Source organism: Sciurus vulgaris, assembly GCF_902686455.1.
Source record: "Sciurus vulgaris genome assembly, chromosome: 6".
Taxonomy (NCBI): domain Eukaryota; kingdom Metazoa; phylum Chordata; class Mammalia; order Rodentia; family Sciuridae; genus Sciurus; species Sciurus vulgaris.
In genome coordinates, this window is record NC_136466.1 from 44,676,723 (window position 1) to 44,694,704 (window position 17,982).

At 35.4% G+C, this 17,982-nt stretch overlaps 1 protein-coding gene across 1 annotated transcript in view; it reads right to left on the minus strand.

Moving 5' to 3' along the window:
• Positions 1-205: 205 nt before the first annotated feature.
• Positions 206-17,982, minus strand: part of LOC306663536 (E3 ubiquitin-protein ligase TRIM36-like) — a 33,078-nt gene continuing 15,301 nt past the window's right edge. The window contains 11 exon segments of the mRNA XM_079143888.1: positions 206-762; positions 2,347-2,644; positions 8,168-8,380; positions 8,383-8,400; positions 8,403-8,456; positions 11,475-11,599; positions 11,840-11,891; positions 11,894-12,065; positions 12,067-12,093; positions 14,596-14,642; positions 14,645-14,690. Of these exon segments, the coding sequence (XP_079000014.1) occupies positions 408-762; positions 2,347-2,644; positions 8,168-8,380; positions 8,383-8,400; positions 8,403-8,456; positions 11,475-11,599; positions 11,840-11,891; positions 11,894-12,065; positions 12,067-12,093; positions 14,596-14,642; positions 14,645-14,690 (1,407 nt within the window). The 3' untranslated portion in view covers positions 206-407.

Below are 17,982 nucleotides of genomic sequence, written 5' to 3' on the forward strand. Positions count from 1 at the left end.
TGACATAAACATGATATAAAAATGAAAAACCAAACACAAAAAAACCATAATAAATAGTTTTGTATCCCTCCCCCACCCAAAAAAGCAATACCAGCTGATATAAATTAGATTCCCTGTACATAAAGAGAAAGATGATCCAGTTGCAAAGTTAACCATTCCATATTAACCAGGAAAGAATGTCTTTACTCTGTCACTTGTGAAAGGCAGAACAGTAACATGGAAGAGACAAGGCTGTTTAGGTTTTCTGTTTTTTTTTTTTGTTTTTTGTTTTTTGTTTTTTAAGAAGAATCAGACACTAAAAACAAGTGTGTGACCAAGACTTGGATGTTATCTAATTAGTTACAAAGGCTAACATTAAGGTGTTCCTTTGTTAACACTTTTCATCCCAGTCACACTGGATATTTCAACTACATGTCTTCGTGGTAGTCCAGGTACTTCGCTGTGATGGGTTCTTCAAGCTGAATTCCTCCACTGCCCATTAATGCGAATGCTGGATACATCGTATGTGAACAGTCCACCTGGCGCTCATAAAGGCACTTCATATGCTCCATGTCATAGAAACTCACTCTGCCTTTATCATAGTCCAGGAAAATCCCTATACTTGTTGGCATGGGAAGAATTCTATTTTCAGGTTCATTAGAAGAAGTAGGTGACTTGGGAATAAAAAATTTCTTCATGCCTACAGTAACTAATGTAAAAGGTTGTGAAGAATCAAAACAGGCATCTTCACTTCCGCTGTCATGCCCACTGTCTTGCTCATATCTAAAACACAATACACAACACAGTATCTGTACCTTCATCCATTAAATCTTCAAGTATCTTCAAAACATTTTCACAAAATAATATAAATTGACTTCAAGTAGAAATAACCTCTACCTTATGAGTTTTCTATTTAAAAAATCAACTTAAAGCATACTCAGTCCCCAATTCCATGTCATGAGACATTATCCATTTTTACCTCAATGTACACACAAGTGAGAACTTAAAAATTCTTCAATAACTTTGGTCTACCAAAATTAAAGAAGTGGGGAGGGGAGTGAAATGACTGGTCAAAGATGAAATATTCATGGCACACAGTCATATATAAGGAAACACAAAGGCAAGATACATGTCCTAATCCAAGGCCAAGTAAAATGAATGGGCACTTTCATGAGAGGAAAAAATAAAAATAAAGCTTGTGTCCTTCTCCTTGAGAACTGTTTCCTAATTGAACTGTCTAAATCAAGAAATCTGCCCTGCCTCTATTATAAAACAATGAAAGCTGACTATATGATCCTTCTTTCTCTTTTCATTTTGGTACCAGGTTTTAAACCCAGGGGAGCTTAACCACTGAGTCACATCCCCAACCCTTTATTTTATTTTATTTTATTTTTTAGACATGACATCACTAAGTTGCTTCGGGTCTTTTCTAAAGTTAATGAGGTTGACTTTGAACTTGCAATCCTTCTGCCTCAGCCTCCGGAGAGTCTTCCATTTTTTACCTATGTATAGTTTGCTTCTTACATATTTGAGATCACACTGCAACAACAATTTTAATCAAGTTTGATCACTTCTAATATTTCTCATGTTATGAACTTTTTTAAACATTAAATCTAGTATTATATCAACTGGGTATGCCACTATGTTTAGTTAACTACTTCCCTATGAGAATAATATCTGGCATTATGTAAATTTCTCATCTCTGGGCAAAAAAAAAAAAATTGGTCCTATCATATTATTAATCTGGTATACCATTCACATAAGTGGTCAAAAATTAACTATGCCAGTCTTCTTATCCTATCCAAAAAAACTAAACTGCACAATCTCCATTATTCAATCTCTTAAGAAATCAGAACTCTTCGCTTTCAAACATGTCTTCTGTGACCCAATTTTGTTAAGGACATATGGGAAATTTTAAAGAAACTGGGTCCCATAACCAAAGAACAACTTGTATCAATTGTGAAGTATGGCAATTAGAGGCATTTCTCTCTCTCTCTCTCTCTCTCTCTCTCTCTCTCTCTCTCTCTCTCTCTCTCTATATATATATATATATATATATATAATTTTTATAATTTATTAAGGTACCATGTACAAGACTTTGAAAACTTAAAACTGTGAGGTGATATCATTATCAAGGCATCTAAAACATAATTATTTCCTTGGAGCATCAAAAATTTACTGCTGCTCTCATTATTCAATGAGATAACCCAGCTCCTTTCCTAAGTCAGCCACCCAGCCACAACCTAACTCTAAGAAGTACATACTCCAAGAATAAGAGGTAAGTTTAAGTATATTTTCAGGCTTATCTTGCTATCCAAGGATATTTACTTTCAAAAACATTATTACATTCTACGTCAAAAGATCTACCTTGGACTAACTGCATCCCGGGGAGAATGGAGCCATTCTTGTAGTTTATCACTGGAAGCAACTCCTACTTTCACTAGGTATGAATATGGCTCCACACGGAAGGCCCAAAAGTGTTTTCCTTTTGTAATTCCAATGTCTCCAATGATATAGTCTAAGCTTGTATAATAGCCAACTTGGATCCGTTCCGCAGCCAGTAGAACATTGAATCCAGCTCTACTCTCTACCCGGTCTCTCTTCAAGTTCAGCAGGAGGTGTTCATTATTATAGCCACATTTTTCATCAAAGAGGAAACTGAAAACTAAAGAGAGCTTAAAATTAATGTAAAATCAGCCTGAAAATTAATTATTAGCATTTCTATGATTTAAGGTTAAATTTGACAAGTTTTTAAACAAGAGATTACCAAAAAGAGATGGGAAGAGGAAAGTGTCATGCTACCCAAACAACTATGTTAACTCAAAACCTCAACTTACCCACAACTTCTAGTATATTCTCTATACATGAAAATCTTCAGAAATCTTCAGAAAGCAGGAGAAAGTATTTTCATGTATGCGAAAATTTATGGACGCACCTCTTTGAAACAGAGATATCAAATCTATCATAGATATTTGCACTTACTAGATATGTTCTTTTATCCTTAAATTAAGAGGCATTGCATTTTCATAAATATCTACTCATGGGGCCTGGAAGATGGCAGAGTAGAGGAAACCTGCATTCCAAGCTGTGACATGGGCCTGAGACCAAAGCACTAAGTGTATAGCTTCTCGTGGGGGTTGTATGAAAAAGGAATTTTGCCAAAATTCAATACTGAACAAGAAATTTGGGTACAATAAACAAAGAATAAAGAATACATCAGAGCCCACCTGGCTGCCACATGGGCATCACCAGTGTGGATTCACCTCAGACAAGGTTGGGGGATGGGGACATGTCACAGTTTGGGTACAGAAAGGCCTGAGATTAAAAAAAAAAAAATTACTGCCTAATCTTAGCCAATCCAAGGCCACACTGCATGCTGGAACTTGAAAAGCATGCTCCATATCTCAACTGGCCATGGAGAACTGAGGCAGGAGCCATCTTGAGGCAATGTTGCCACAGTGGCAACTGCAGGACTGAAGAGTTCAGGACAAAAGGGGAAAAAAAAAAAAAAAAAAAAAAAAAACAGCCAGAATGTCTCAGCAGGCAGCTTTCTAATGACCTACGTTGAGCCTGATGGAACATAAGTGAAACAGGTGTGGAGTAACCAACTGTACCTGGGGGCATTCAAGTCATAAGGGCAAAGGGGAACCCAACTTCCTTCTCCTTTGCATTGGGCAGCTCACATGACCAACTAAAGTGGACTGGGATCGAGAGCTGGAAAGGCTGTGCTCCTGGGCAGCAGTGAGTGGAGGCTCCTGAGAACCAGACCTGCATAAGAAACTGGCTAATGTTTAGCCCTAGGGGCAGGTCATTTTAGTCTCTCCAAAGAAGGTACCACCCAACAAAGCTCTAAGACCTGTTGAGATGTCAGCATCACCTGCTGGAAGGCCCCTCACAGAATGATGCAGAAAACTGGGAGTGCACGAAATGGACAAAACCCCCACTGACAGCTTCCCAAACCCTCCCATCTCACACTGGTGAGAAGGAAAGCTAAGTCATGTACCAAACAGCTTCAGTGTTAGATCACTCCAGCTGGCAGCTCAGGGAGCAACACGAAAACAGCAAGGAGTTAACAACCCTTCACCCGTTGCTCTATCAGTACGTAACTAAAGATATGGAAAGCAAGACTGTTGGTAATAGACAGTGACTATCCAATAGGGCCAACTATTTTGACCACCTCAATGGAGATGGTTCCTTCATTCTTCATTAAGATAGTTTTAAATTTTTTTAAATTTTTTAATTTATTTTTATTCTTTCTCTGTTTTGTGTGTGCGCGTGCACGCGCGCATGCGCCCACACACATAAGAGTTCCTGCTGTACTGACTGGTTCAGGGACATATTACACATACTTTTATTAGTTTCTTTATCTCTCATTTTTAATGTAATTATTTTTTCCTAGCATTGTCTTTTGAGGGTTCAGGTTTATTGGTTTTGTATGATTTTCATTTGTTTATTTCTCTCCTCCTGCTAATTGGCCAAATTCTATTGTGCTCTCGCCTAATACTTTGCTGCTTCTATTTTTTTTTCTTCCTGCTATATGAAGAATCACCTGCTACATCTCCTCTGCATCTCTCTGTTCACTTTCTGAAACTGTAAACTCTTTTCTAACTTCTTATCACATCCTTTCCCCCAAATTAGCTTTACTTTTACCATCTTTCAGAACTAATTGACTTATATAACTCATGCCCCACCAGGAATGCTGATACAATTATTACTACTATAAATTATATAATTGACATGTGTTATATGCTTTAAAGCCAGATCTGGTTCATGGTTATTGTTTTTTATTGTTCATAATTCCTGAACCCATTATTCCTGTTTACTGGTGGTCATTAATGTTGAAGATGTCATAGTAGGCACTGGGTATTTACTTTAATGCTCTGTATTGTTTGCAATAGTTGTTACTATTATTTATTTCAGCCCAACCTGTGAGGTGCTAAGAACCTACACTGACACTAAAAGTTCACAGGTTAGAGACTGCTGCTGAACTAAACATTCTCTGACATTATTCCAACTCAAAGAAGTAAGGAGACAAAAGTCCTAAACCAACAAATCCACATACCTACTCTACAGCTGTCTGATATTTGACAAAAGTGCCAAAAAACATATCTTGGAGAAAAGACAGTCTTTTTAATAAATGATGCTGGGAAAACTAGATATCTATATGTAGAAAAATGAAGTTAGATCCATCTCTCTCACCCTACACAAACTAAAATCAAAATGAATCAAAGACCTACAAATTAGACCACCAAACTTTACAACTGCTACAAGAAAAACATAAAGTCAGCATTCCATCATAAGGGTGTCGGCATCAAATTCCTTAACAAGACCCCAAAGCACAAGAAATAAAACCAAGAATCATTAAGTAGGATGTCATCACACTAAAATCTTCTGCACAGCAAAGGAAATGATTAAGAGCATGAGGAGAGAGCCTACAGAATGAAAGGAAAATCTTTGCCAGTTGCTCCTCCAACTGGAGATTAATATCCAGACTATATAAAGAACTTAAAAAGTTTTAATGCCAAAGAAATTAAAAAGAACCCAATCAACAAATGGGCAAAATAAACAGACACTTCTCAAAAGACTAAATATAAATGGCCAACAAATATAAGAAAAAATGCTCAACATCTCTTAGCAATCAGGGAAATTCAAATCAAAACTACAGTAAGATTTCATCTTAGCCAGTCAGAATGGCAATGTTCAAGAATGCAAACAGTAATAAATGCTGGCAAGATTCTAGGGAAAAAGGCACACTTGTACTTGGTGGAACTGTACACTAGTACCGCCACTCTGGAAAGTAGTATGGAGATTCCTCAAAAAACTAGGGATGGAACCACAATATGACCCAGTATCCCACTCCTTGGTATTTTCCCCAAAGATCTAAAATCTGCATACCACAGCAAGACAGTCACCCCAGTGTTTATAGTAGCACGATTCACAATAGCTAAATTATGAATTAACCCAGATGCCCATCAATAGATGAATGGATTAAGAAATTGGGGTACATATAATACAATGAGTTCTACTCAGCCATAAAAAGAATGAAATTATGGTATTTGCTGGTAAATGGATGGAAATAGAGAATATCATGCTAAGTGAAATAAGTCAAACTCAAAAGCTGAATGTTTCTCTTGTGGAAGTTACAGTAAAATAAAGGAAAAGGGGAGAGAAGGATAGGATAACATAAAGAACCAAGCGAATGTAAATTAATAGATGAGCAAAAGGAATCTAACAGAAAAGAGGAAGAAGAATGGGAGAAGGAAGGGAGAAAAGGAAGGAAAAGGGGGAGAGAGAAGGGAGAAAATCGTGAACTGAAACTGATATCCATGCATATATGAGTTTGTCAGGATGATCCCAACTACTACATATAGCTATAAAGCTCTAATTTTTAAAAATCTACTCATTTTCTTAAATATCTACTCCAAATTTTAAAATTTAGAAAATGTTTGCCTTTTCCTTACTGAATCAATATGGCAGACAAGAGAAACATGGTAGTATTAAAAAAAAAAAAAAATGGTTTGGAGTGACCTAGCTTTGCAACCCTGCTCAAACATTTAACCAAGTTTGACCTAAAATTTAATTTCCTCATCTACAGAATGGAGATAATATAACTCTTATAATCCCTTATCAACTTAAATCCATTAAATATAACACTGGATGATAACCAATGTAGAAATAACCCAAATGTCCATTGACCAATGAATGGCAATAAAATGTGGTGTACATGTATAACAGAATATTATCCAGCCTTGAAAAAGAAGGAAATTCTGACACCTGCTATAACATGAATGAAACATGAAATACCCCAGACGTGAAAGGACAAATATTGCACAGTTCCATTTATATGAGGTACTAAGAACAGACAAATTCATAGATGGAAAGTAAGAGATTACCGACTCTGGGAAGAGGGGGAATAGGGTGTTATTGTTCAATGGGTACAGACTTTCAGTTTGGGATGATATGAGGGGTGGTAGCTGCACAATGTTGTGAATGTACAGTGTCAATGAACTGTACACTTAGAGGGATGACTAAATTGGTAAATTTTATATTATACCACATATTATACCAAATTTATATCACAATTTTTAAAAATGACTGCGAGCAAGCTGAAGTCATTCTCCAAATGCAGGCAGACCAGTCTTTTTGGTAATGCCTACTGTCCTGGCATAATTATTCCTGCTTCCTGTCAATATCCAAAATCCCCAGATTTGTTACAATAAATTTAAAGATTCACCTTATTAATATGGCTTCTCTTGGAGAAAAAAGACAATAACCCTTACCTCCTCCCCCACCCCAACTAACATTACTGAATATAGCAACTATGTCCAAGATTCTTTTTCTTCAGTTCAGTTAAACACACTGGAAAAGAAAGAGGAAACAGCATAAACCATATAATGTTTACTTAATGCTTGCAAATTGAGCCTAAAACTCTTAGATTTTATTCAGTGTTATTCCAACACTGAGTTGGAAGTCAGAATTAGGTTAGACCAAAATTAAATTTCAGGATACCATACTAATAAATTTAAAAATATGTGCCTATCTCCTATTTGTTAAAGTTTTCATGAACTGGACAAAAAACCAGAATTATACTATTTAAAGATTTTAAAGTAGCACTGTATGCTATTTTACCCCAATTTAGCCCTGCTAACTCAAATGTCTTCGTTTCAAGTTTTTCTCTGACTAACATCAGTCAAAATCTAATCCTGTTCTCAGTCTAACAAAGTGAAAAGGTGAAATTCAACTATTCAGTTCATTTCTAAATCCTAGCTGGGTATGATATCTACTTGTCTGTAGGTTTTTTTTTGTTTTTTTTTTTGTTTGTTTGTTTTTTGTCTTTGTGGGTTTTTTGTTTGTTGTTTGTTTGTTTGTTTTGGTACTGAGGATAGAACCTAGGAGCACTTAACCACTGAGCCACATTCCAGCCCTTTCTTTTTATATTTTATTTAGAGACTGAGTTGCTTAGGGCTTCACTAATTACCAAGACTAACTTTGAACTCACAATCCTCTTGCCTCAGCCTCCTAAGCCACTGGGATTGCAGGCTTGCACCACCATGATCAGTTTTCTATACTCTTTTAAAAGCAAGAGCTGGTTTCATTGTAGGTCTGTCTAGGTGGAGGCACTGACTCCTTGATACAATCAAGGTCTCATTCAAGTCAACTCTTTTTAAATGTTCAGTATTTCCAATACCTGGAGCTGGAGGAGTATGAAGAATCAGTTCTCTGCTGCAGGGACTACAGATGGAACCCTTGTAAGCTCTCACTCTGAAAGCATAGTGACAGTTTTCCTCAAGATCAGAGACAACTTTACTTGTGCCACACACTTCTATCTCATTCCAGGGCATCATTTCTTCATCTTTATTAATCTTCCGATACTCAAGAACATAGCTGTCAGCTTTGTCTTCTCTGGATGGTGCCAATTATCAAAGCATTGTTATAAACTTTGCTCTGTTCTTCATTGATCTCAGGCACATCTATGCCTGAAAGAATTATAAAATAGAAAAAAATGTTAAATACTGGTATTTCCAAACCTGTATTTTCCCGCATAAAAATGATACACTGACAAGACTTCTATACTACCCAAGGATTTTCTTTTTCTTTTCTGCACTATTGAAGGACTAAACCCAGGACCTCACACATGCTAAGCAAGCTCTCCACCACCACTGAGCTGCATCCCCAGACGTTTTTAGTTTTAATTTTTGAGAAAGGGTCTCATGAATTCTCCCAGACTGGTCTGAAATTTTCTGATCATCCTGCCTGGGTTCCAAATAGCTATAATTACAGGTGTGTGCCAACAGACCCAGCTTGTCCAAGAATTTTCTGAATTTATAATACTATGTATGTAAGAAAAAAAATTTATAGGAAGGTATATGTGTATTTATAACAAAATGAGAAAGAATTAAAAAAAAATTTAAAACTGAACTATAGCTTTAAGTATTATCATTATTAATTCTCAAACACCATAAACTACATATTTTAACTATATGCCTTCCATGTACAGAACAACAGCTCTGGACTTGAAATTTTTTAGTTATATCCTCCCATGAACAACTATTCTAATATTTTAAATCTAAGTGCTGCCTATTTCAAACAAATTCTCAATGGACATTATGTAATTTCCTTTCATATTCTCTCCTATAGAACTGCAAAGCAATTTAATTTTTCTTAGTATAAATATGATACACATTTTTGAAAGAAAACCAGTAACTAAAGAAACAAAAAAACAAATTTAGGCATTCAAAGATAATAACATACTTCTGTCCATACTTTTGTATAGCTTCTGTCCATACTTTTACCCTAAAATATTCCATTGTACAGGTACATTAACATTTACTTCACAAAACAGGTTTCTAATATATCATTAAAATGAAGTGATTAAAATATTACTGTTAAATCTTTGTGTGTATACATAATCCTAAAATTAAATTTCTAAACTTGGAAAGTATAAGAACAAGATGCAATAAAAATTAACACATGCGTGCACATACACATACACACAGACACAGACACACACACACACACACACACACACCTTTTAACAAGTAAAGAGGATGTAAAATGAAACAGTTTCTTCTCCTTATCCCCCAGCTACATAAAAGCAGCATATAAATATGTCTGTGAAGGATGCATTTATGTACCTGAACATTACACAGCCACAATTAGGTCTGGAAAAATATCTAAAATACATTCTGAGGTTTAAAAAAAAGAAACAAGTTATGGAATATCATAAATACCCATACCCTTTTTCATTTCTTTTCTAGAAGCATAGCTTGCCAAAAAAAAAATGTGCACACAGGGAAAAATTAAGGGAATGTATATTCGCAGGAAAATAGGTAGTAGATAGGTGACTATATCCATTCTCACCCGATCCTTTAAGTGACCTTGCTGTACAAGATTACCCACACTCAACCTCAACCTTTTAATTAGGATCCCAAATTTAATTAGGATCCCAAGCTTTAATTTGGGATCCACAGAAAAGGAAGGATCTTGGACTCATAAAAACAAGTCAGGTATACAGTTTGGAAATAGGGAGTACAGTGGATGAAGAAGAATAGTTGTTTGTTATTTCAAATAATAAGATATTCACAATAAATATCAGATTCAGTATATCTTTAAAAAAAAAGTAGTTACAATAATCCTGCAGAGTTTTAACTTTTAACAAGACAAATTTCCTTTGAATGTACAAATCCACAAATCTATCTACATAGCAATTAGACTAAAACTTTTAAGGACTGTGATCATTCACCATCACTAGTAGCTGATGGAGACAAATGAGATAAGATGTGGAAGGTAAAAAGGAAAAAAAGACCTCCCTGAGGAGGATAGCAAAATGCAAACTAAGCAAATATTATGGGTTGAAATGTGTTCCTGTCAAATTCATAGGCTAAAGTTCTAATCCCTAGAATGGAGTGCTAGCCTTAGAATGCAATTGTATTTGGAGACTGGGTCTTTAAACAGGAAATTAAAATTGGGTCATTGCAGGGATCCTGGTGTCCCTAATAAGGAGAGATTAGGACACAGACTGTACAGAGAGAGGAACAAGTGAAAACACAGGGAGAAGATGACCATCCACAGACAAGGAGAGCAGCCTCAGAAGAAACCAACCCCACCAACACCTTTTACTTAAACTTCTAGCCACGAGAATTGTGAGGAAAGTGCTGCTGTTAAGCTGCTCAATCTGTGGCCCTTTGTTAATGGCAGGCCCAGCAAACCAACGTAGCAACATAAACACCTAAATGTCCTATGGTCAATTTAGCCACGGATTTCATTTCTAGGTTTCTGCCCTTGAGAAATTCACATACAATGTACCAAAAAAAAAAAAAAAAGAAAAGAAAAAAGAAAAAAGAAAAAAACCCTGATAGCGTTCAATACCACATACTTACAATAGAGAAAAAGTAAAAAACAAAATGTCTCTCAGTAGAGAAATGATTTATTTACTTACTAAATATTATAAACACATACAGCTAAACGTTTATGCAACTTCACAGCAGAAATTTCATGTGTTAACAATTCTTATACTTAATTTTTTAAATAAGCAATTTACAAAGAGATACATACAACTTGATGTCATTTATGCAATGTTTAAAACACACCAGCCAATAGAATATATTTTTATACATAAGAATATAGTCATAAAAACATAAATGGGATATAACCTTAGGACATAATAATCCTGGGCAACTGAGATGTTGTTTTAAATTTCAAAATAAAGAAAATGGGGGTGTAGGGGTTGTTGTTGCTTTTGTAGTACCAGGGACTGAACCAGGACCTTGTGTAAGATAGGCAAGCACTCTATCATTGAGCTACATACACACAGCCCTTTTTAAATTTTATCTTGAGTAACGATTTTTTAAATTGCACAAGCTGGTCTTGAACTTGAAATCCTACTGTCTTAGCATTCCAAATGGCTGAGATTACAGGCATTCACTGGCAAAACTTGTTTTTTCATTACAGTGTAAATCCAGACTAAAATGATATTTGCTTTTGCTAAGACTTACCACTAGAGAAAAATGACAATTCTCCAAGAAGTTCTGTTTGTTTAGATGTATTAACAACATAGTCTTCAAAAGATGTCTGAGCAGCGGGTCTAAAGCTCTTCAAAGATTCTGTAGCTTTATGTATTCTGCAGACAGACACATCTTATATAAATATGATCTTTAAAAAAGCAAATCAGACTAAATATCTGCAATGTAATGAACAAAAGAAAACTTACACTTCACTTAACACTCAAGCAAAGAATGAAGCAAGGCATACTTCACATTAACACAGCATATGAACCACTCTGGAGTTAAAGTGGAAATATACAGTGGCATTGAATGACATTGCTAGAGAGATTCTTAAAATAACCAGTAAGAGAAAATACCTTAGGTGGAGCTGCTTTGCTGTCTGTACAAAGCAAGACTGATCGGTCTCCTAAGCACTTCCTGAGCATAACCCACAAGCCCATTGTTCTCTAGAAGTCCTTGATATTCTTCCACTTGAGTTTGAAATTTGTCTAATCTTAGTTTCTTAGACGCATCAATTGCTCTCAGAACAGATGATTTCCTCTCTTCTAGAATTTCAAATAGTTTTTCAAAATGTGTAATTGCTTTCTTCTTTAGCCCTCTCTCCATTGCACTATTATAAAACACAGAAGCATTACCTCATCAGCGAAACCCAATGTCTTTTCACAAAGTTCTACATAATCATATTTATACTATGTGATGATGAAATTATCAAAATTAAACAGAACAAATTCAGATATTATAAAGAAAAAAATTTCTGAAATTTTCAAAACATAGTTTGGCATCAAATACCCTTAGCAAAGAACAGCTGAAAATTTTTGTTTATGCTTACTTTGTAATTTTATAACTGTACTTCATTAGGCTTTTTCCCTCCAAGTTCAGCAATAGACAATTTATTTGATTAAATAAAATATAATTTTCAGTTACATATAAAGGAATCTGAAGCAGCAATGAACTTATTTAATCAAACATGTAGGAAAAACACATTTCTAGAGTTTTGAATTCACTCAGGAATTTTTTAATCCATTTTAAGATACTCTAATTTTGTTAAACCACAGCCACAAAACTACAAAATAAAATAACAACTCTTCGCTACAATATAAAAATGTCCGTTCAAATTAATTTAATTATAATGCTACATGACCTTATACAAATTATTAACTTCTCCATGCATGAGTTTTTCTCTTTTGAAACTGTGGACGGGGCTGGGGTATGTATAGCTCAGTGATAAAGCATATGCCTACCATGTGCAAGACTGGGATAAATGCCAGCATTCTCCCCTACCCGCCCCCCAATAATTTTTTTGTGAAGATTACACAAGACTATTTACATAAAATACATACTACAATGTATCATACTCTAACATTCTTATCATTATATACATAGTTATTACTTTGCCATAAAATTATCCTATCTGTAGTGTTTATTAAACATTGTGAACTCAAAGCTCAACATGATTTTGAAAATGAACAGATCACTTATCATAATAGACCCAACAAAAAAAATATGTCTATCAGAACATTCTTAAAAGTTGACGATCTATGGTACCAGTGCATTGTACACTTTTCAATGGCTTCTGGCCAATAATTATAATAGAACAAATTTTTTCCAGATTTCCTCTGTTTCCTTAACCCCAGAAGTTACACTTACTAAAAAGCAAAGGGCAGAGAGCAGTGACTGATAGAATTTCCAAGATATGTTACATTAAGCTGAGAAATAACATTATAAACAATTAAGACTTTTTTCTAGCCAAGTGTAATTGCAGATACAAAGATGGTGCCACTATGATCACTGAGTAAAAGAAAAAAAAAAAAAAAAAAAAACGGAGACAAATTCTCTAGTGTAAAAGATTCTACTGATAGCCTACAAATGCAGTTCAGGCCAAAAGTAGAAAAAGTTCCACCAATTTCCCCAGGATCTTAAGATATCAGTGTAAACATGAACACTGATGCCTAAGTTCCCCGATTTTCTACCCAATGGACAACAAACCCAAAACAAATACTGAGTTTCCCTTACTTTGAAGCAAAGGGCAGCATGACTGAAAGAATCTATGGGGCAAAATGACCAAAGATTAAAAAAAAAAAAAAAAATTGTGAGAAGTAACAGTGTCATACTAGCCAGGATATTTTTAATTATAACTTTTAAAGACATTAGGAGTAGTGGTTCTCAGCTTTACTTCAAATAGAGAAGAGAAATAAGTATACAATCAAAGCCAGTGAAGAATATTTGGAATTTTAAAATAACGTAGTCCTATTCTCAACTATATTTAAATTCACTATTACTTTTAAAATTTTTAATGAAACCTAAGACAGGTTGTACATAGAAGTATAAAGGTAGATGAATGCAACCAGCATCCAGCAGAGCATTCACATTAAAGAACATCACTAGCATCCTAGAAGTCACCCTTAAAACCTCCACAGGCACTAATTCTCCCCTATCAATGATGACTACCCTGAATTTTAAACTCGTGATCTGGTCTCACCACTGGGTACTTTTTATAAATGTCATCAGAGTATGTACTCCTTTGTATCAGGCATCTTCCTTTCAATATTATTGCTAGATTGCTCTACACTGTTGTGTGCAGTTACACATCCTTCACTCATATTGTTATTTGTATTTCATACCGATAAGCATTTGGGCAGTTTCCACTTTGTGGCTATCGCAAACAATGTAGTCACAAACACCCTAATACTATCTTTCCATAAACAAATGCAGAGCATGTACTCAGGAACACCTGCAATTTTAAATATATGATCCTATCCATGCAATGTAGTGTATGTAACTATGCAATGTATATATCTTTCAAAGGCAATCTATTAATTTATTAAAATATAATTGTAAAAGCTATAGTTTCCATTATTACTACTTTTTGATACTGTTATGTGTCCCATATACTCTTTCCTCTGTTCCATTATCACTTAATCACTATCACAGCACTTATTATATAACATTATAATGTATTTTTACATTTGTTTTGCTAGTCCCAGAGAAGTAGAAGTGAGACCTAACACAACTTTGTGTTCCCAGTTCACATAACACTCTCAGGAATTTATGAACAAATAAATGAATGTCTAGATGAATAAATGAAAAATACGTAAACCAGTCTGTCACTTACCTCTGTCTCTTTCATTAACAAGTTCAGTTCAGAAATCTGACTCTTCACTGACCCTCCTTACCAATAAGGTAATCAATATCCTTTGAAAGCTTTTCCTGTTGAAACATATTCATAACATAAATGTCCAAAAGCAAGCTTAACAAAGGCCTTGCAGAATTTTTTTAATTATACAGTACTCATCCTCTATGATGAACAGATGGTAAAATCAACCATCTGGTGGCAATCCTTATGAAACCAGGGTAAATAGTTACTGGCCTTTAAGCAGAGAGGTCCCAGTGATATAGGGAAGATTAAAATCAGGTTGGAAGCAGACACAGTGGCGCATACCTCTAACCTCAACTGCTTAGTAGGCTGAGGCAGAAGATCACAAGTTCAAGTCCAGCCAGACAATGTAGCAGGACCTTGTCTCAAAAAGGGCTAGGGATGTAGCAAAATAGCAGAGTATCCCTAGTACCACTCAAAAAAAGAAAATCAAGTTGGAAAAAATAAGGTAGTGATGTGCAGTCAAAAATTCTAAATATAGTACAATAGTACATTTTTATTGTTTCATTAGCAATTCCAGAACTCTTCCTCCTAGGGCCTCTAAGTAAATGGAAGGGCAGAAATTCAGTCTTGTCTTCCATAAGATTTTATAACTTACTCACACCCACCCATGCATAATGGAAAAAGCAACAAACAGCAATTCAAAATAATCTTCCGAGCCTAACTCAGCTTATATATTCATTAAATAATTATACAATAATGAAAATACAGATCTATTTTTAAAATAGTCAATTCCCAAAGTTTACTGAATAATATAAGGGAGTCTATCATTTTCCAAAGAAAGAACATCATGGGTTTTGGTGCAATTCCTAGTCTAGCCTAGAAATGGATACTATGCATTATATCTAAAGTATATCTAAAAAAACAAAGCCCTGAAAGCACCAGAGCATAAAAAGTTGGACAAATATTTTCGGAGTCTAAATAACAATAAGTACAACCAGGAAACATCTCACAAGCTGCGGCCCTGACAGGATCTGAGCAATTCAGTGTTTCAATCACTGCTGACGATCTGAAATGGAAAGAGTGGGCAAGAAAGGAAGAGGGACAGAGACCACTTTTAGCAATTGAAGAAGTGAGTCTTCTACCCCTATCATCTTCCTCTTTTTTTTTTTTTTTTAATTTAGACCAAGGAAAGAAAATGTGTGCAAAACTAAAAGTGACAAGTTCTGCAGGCCCCATTGCTATTTCAGAGGAATTAGACACAAGGAGTATCCTTGATGGCTCACTGGAGAGAGGAAGGATCTGTTAGGCAAAGGAACAAGATTTCTGGCCATTAAAGACAGAATGGGACCAGAAATCTATAGGATTGAAGATAAACATAAAATCTTGTGTTTTAACCCAAAATTTTACAGGTGCGGAAAGAAAAGTCATAAAGTACAAACATCTTACAGTCAATAACCGCATTAGAAAGTCCCTCACTGCTCAGGACACCGATCACTATTTCATGGGCTGAGGGGTATTTCTCCAGCACCAAACTTCAAGTTCAGTATCAGTTCTTCTAATACTGTCCCTGTTGGGCCCAGGCTGGGACCAGAAGTACTAGGTACTGGTGATGGTACTCATTTTTTTTTTTTTTTTTTTAACTACAAAGAGCAAAGAGCTAAATTTGGTCAGGTAAATCGAAGGGAGGCTTAGTTCTAAGACAACCTAAATTACAAAAAGGCTAAGATAAGTTATCAACTAATCAGGCTAAGAAATGTTGATTCTTCCAAAGAGGTAAGGACCAGACAAGAATAGATGACAAAATCCAAAACAGTCTAAGAGCACCATCATTCACTCTCATTGAGTTTTAAGGCTTAGAAAAAGTCCACTGCCAACTATATCCTCCCTTTGTCTGAGATAGCCTCACTCTTCCTAATGCCCTCAGGCAGACTGCATCTAAACAAAGTCCGTTTTAACCAAGAATCAGTATGTCATTTATTCATAGGCCTCCAAAAATAGAATCAGACATTGACAATAAAGATAAAATGAAAATCGTCAAGGCTCCTACCTGAAGAAATTTTACCCGATGGCAGAAGTAGTTTTAAATAACTCAGTACTCCAGTTCTCCAGGAACTGGTCAGGGGCTAACTTCACCAGGACTCACAATTTCTCAGAAGCTTTCCTCTCAACAGTGGTTCAAACCTGATTCTCCTGAACAATTAAAGAACACAGAGGCCTAAGTCCCTTGAAGAGGACAGAGTCGGCCTCTGTAGTTGTACCAGGTGCCCCAGGTGAGGCTAACACCCAAAAGTTTGAGAACCACTGTTTTCCTCTTTGAATCACATCCTTAATCAAAGATATTATAGAAACATTAGAGACAATAAACAAAGAAGGAAGAGAGGAAGGCAAAGTCATTCAATACTCACAATGAATATCTTTTATGTAGAAATGATACATAACTAGGATGGTCCCTGCTCTCAGCTCTACAATTTTAAAGATGATGGCTTTGCTCTACCTCTGAAAAGGTTCAAAACAAAATGTTGGGAAGAAAGAGTATATAATGATACATTTTAGTCAAGTACCAAAGCTATTTCAGAAAACATGACAATACTATTAAACACAAATTTCACAAAAATAGTATAAATAATATCTCACATACCCTAAAAAACAAATGCTGTATTATTTACTTTCTGATTCAATGAGGACTATTTGTAGGAATGTTTACATTTTTTACTTTTCTAGGTCCTCACTGTTAATAACTTATCTAAAATCAAAACCAGAAGAAAGGGTAGGTACAGGAAAAGATTCTTAAACTCCTCCTTAGAAATGTAAGGAAATAATCAATGGGAAACAAAACTAGCCAAAATTCCTCAGGAAACAATCTTCAGTAAAATGTCCATTACCTACTGCAGATACAGCTGCAGAGAAGATAATAAAGATGAGCCAATCAACTCTCTGTAATGAGAAACTGAAATGGGCCTCTATGTTCTTTAATCTTAAGCTGTGTGAAAAGTTATGAAAACACTCCTGCCCAGAGAACAAGGAGAAACACAGTTTGCTCTACCAGTATCTTAAGTGTACACTATTGTTGAAGACTGATTCCAGGTGATAGAAAAAAATTTGAACAGTTTGTGTAAGGTTAAACCAATAAGAAACTGAAACCTTTAAAAGGGTGTTAAAATCTAATTACAAATAGTGATAAGTGGTGCAGACTATGGAGGCATCCAAGTGACAAAAAAAAAATGGATTTACTCTCCCACTTGAAAGAACCCAACAAAATATAAAACTCAAGCACTGGTATCAAGAAACAAAAGACCTTTTCTTGAAAGATGGGCAAAAGACGAGCCTGTGATTGCCCTAGCTTACTTTCTGGATGTTTCTAAGAAGGCCCAGTACAGAGAAGAACTCAAATGGTGACCAAGG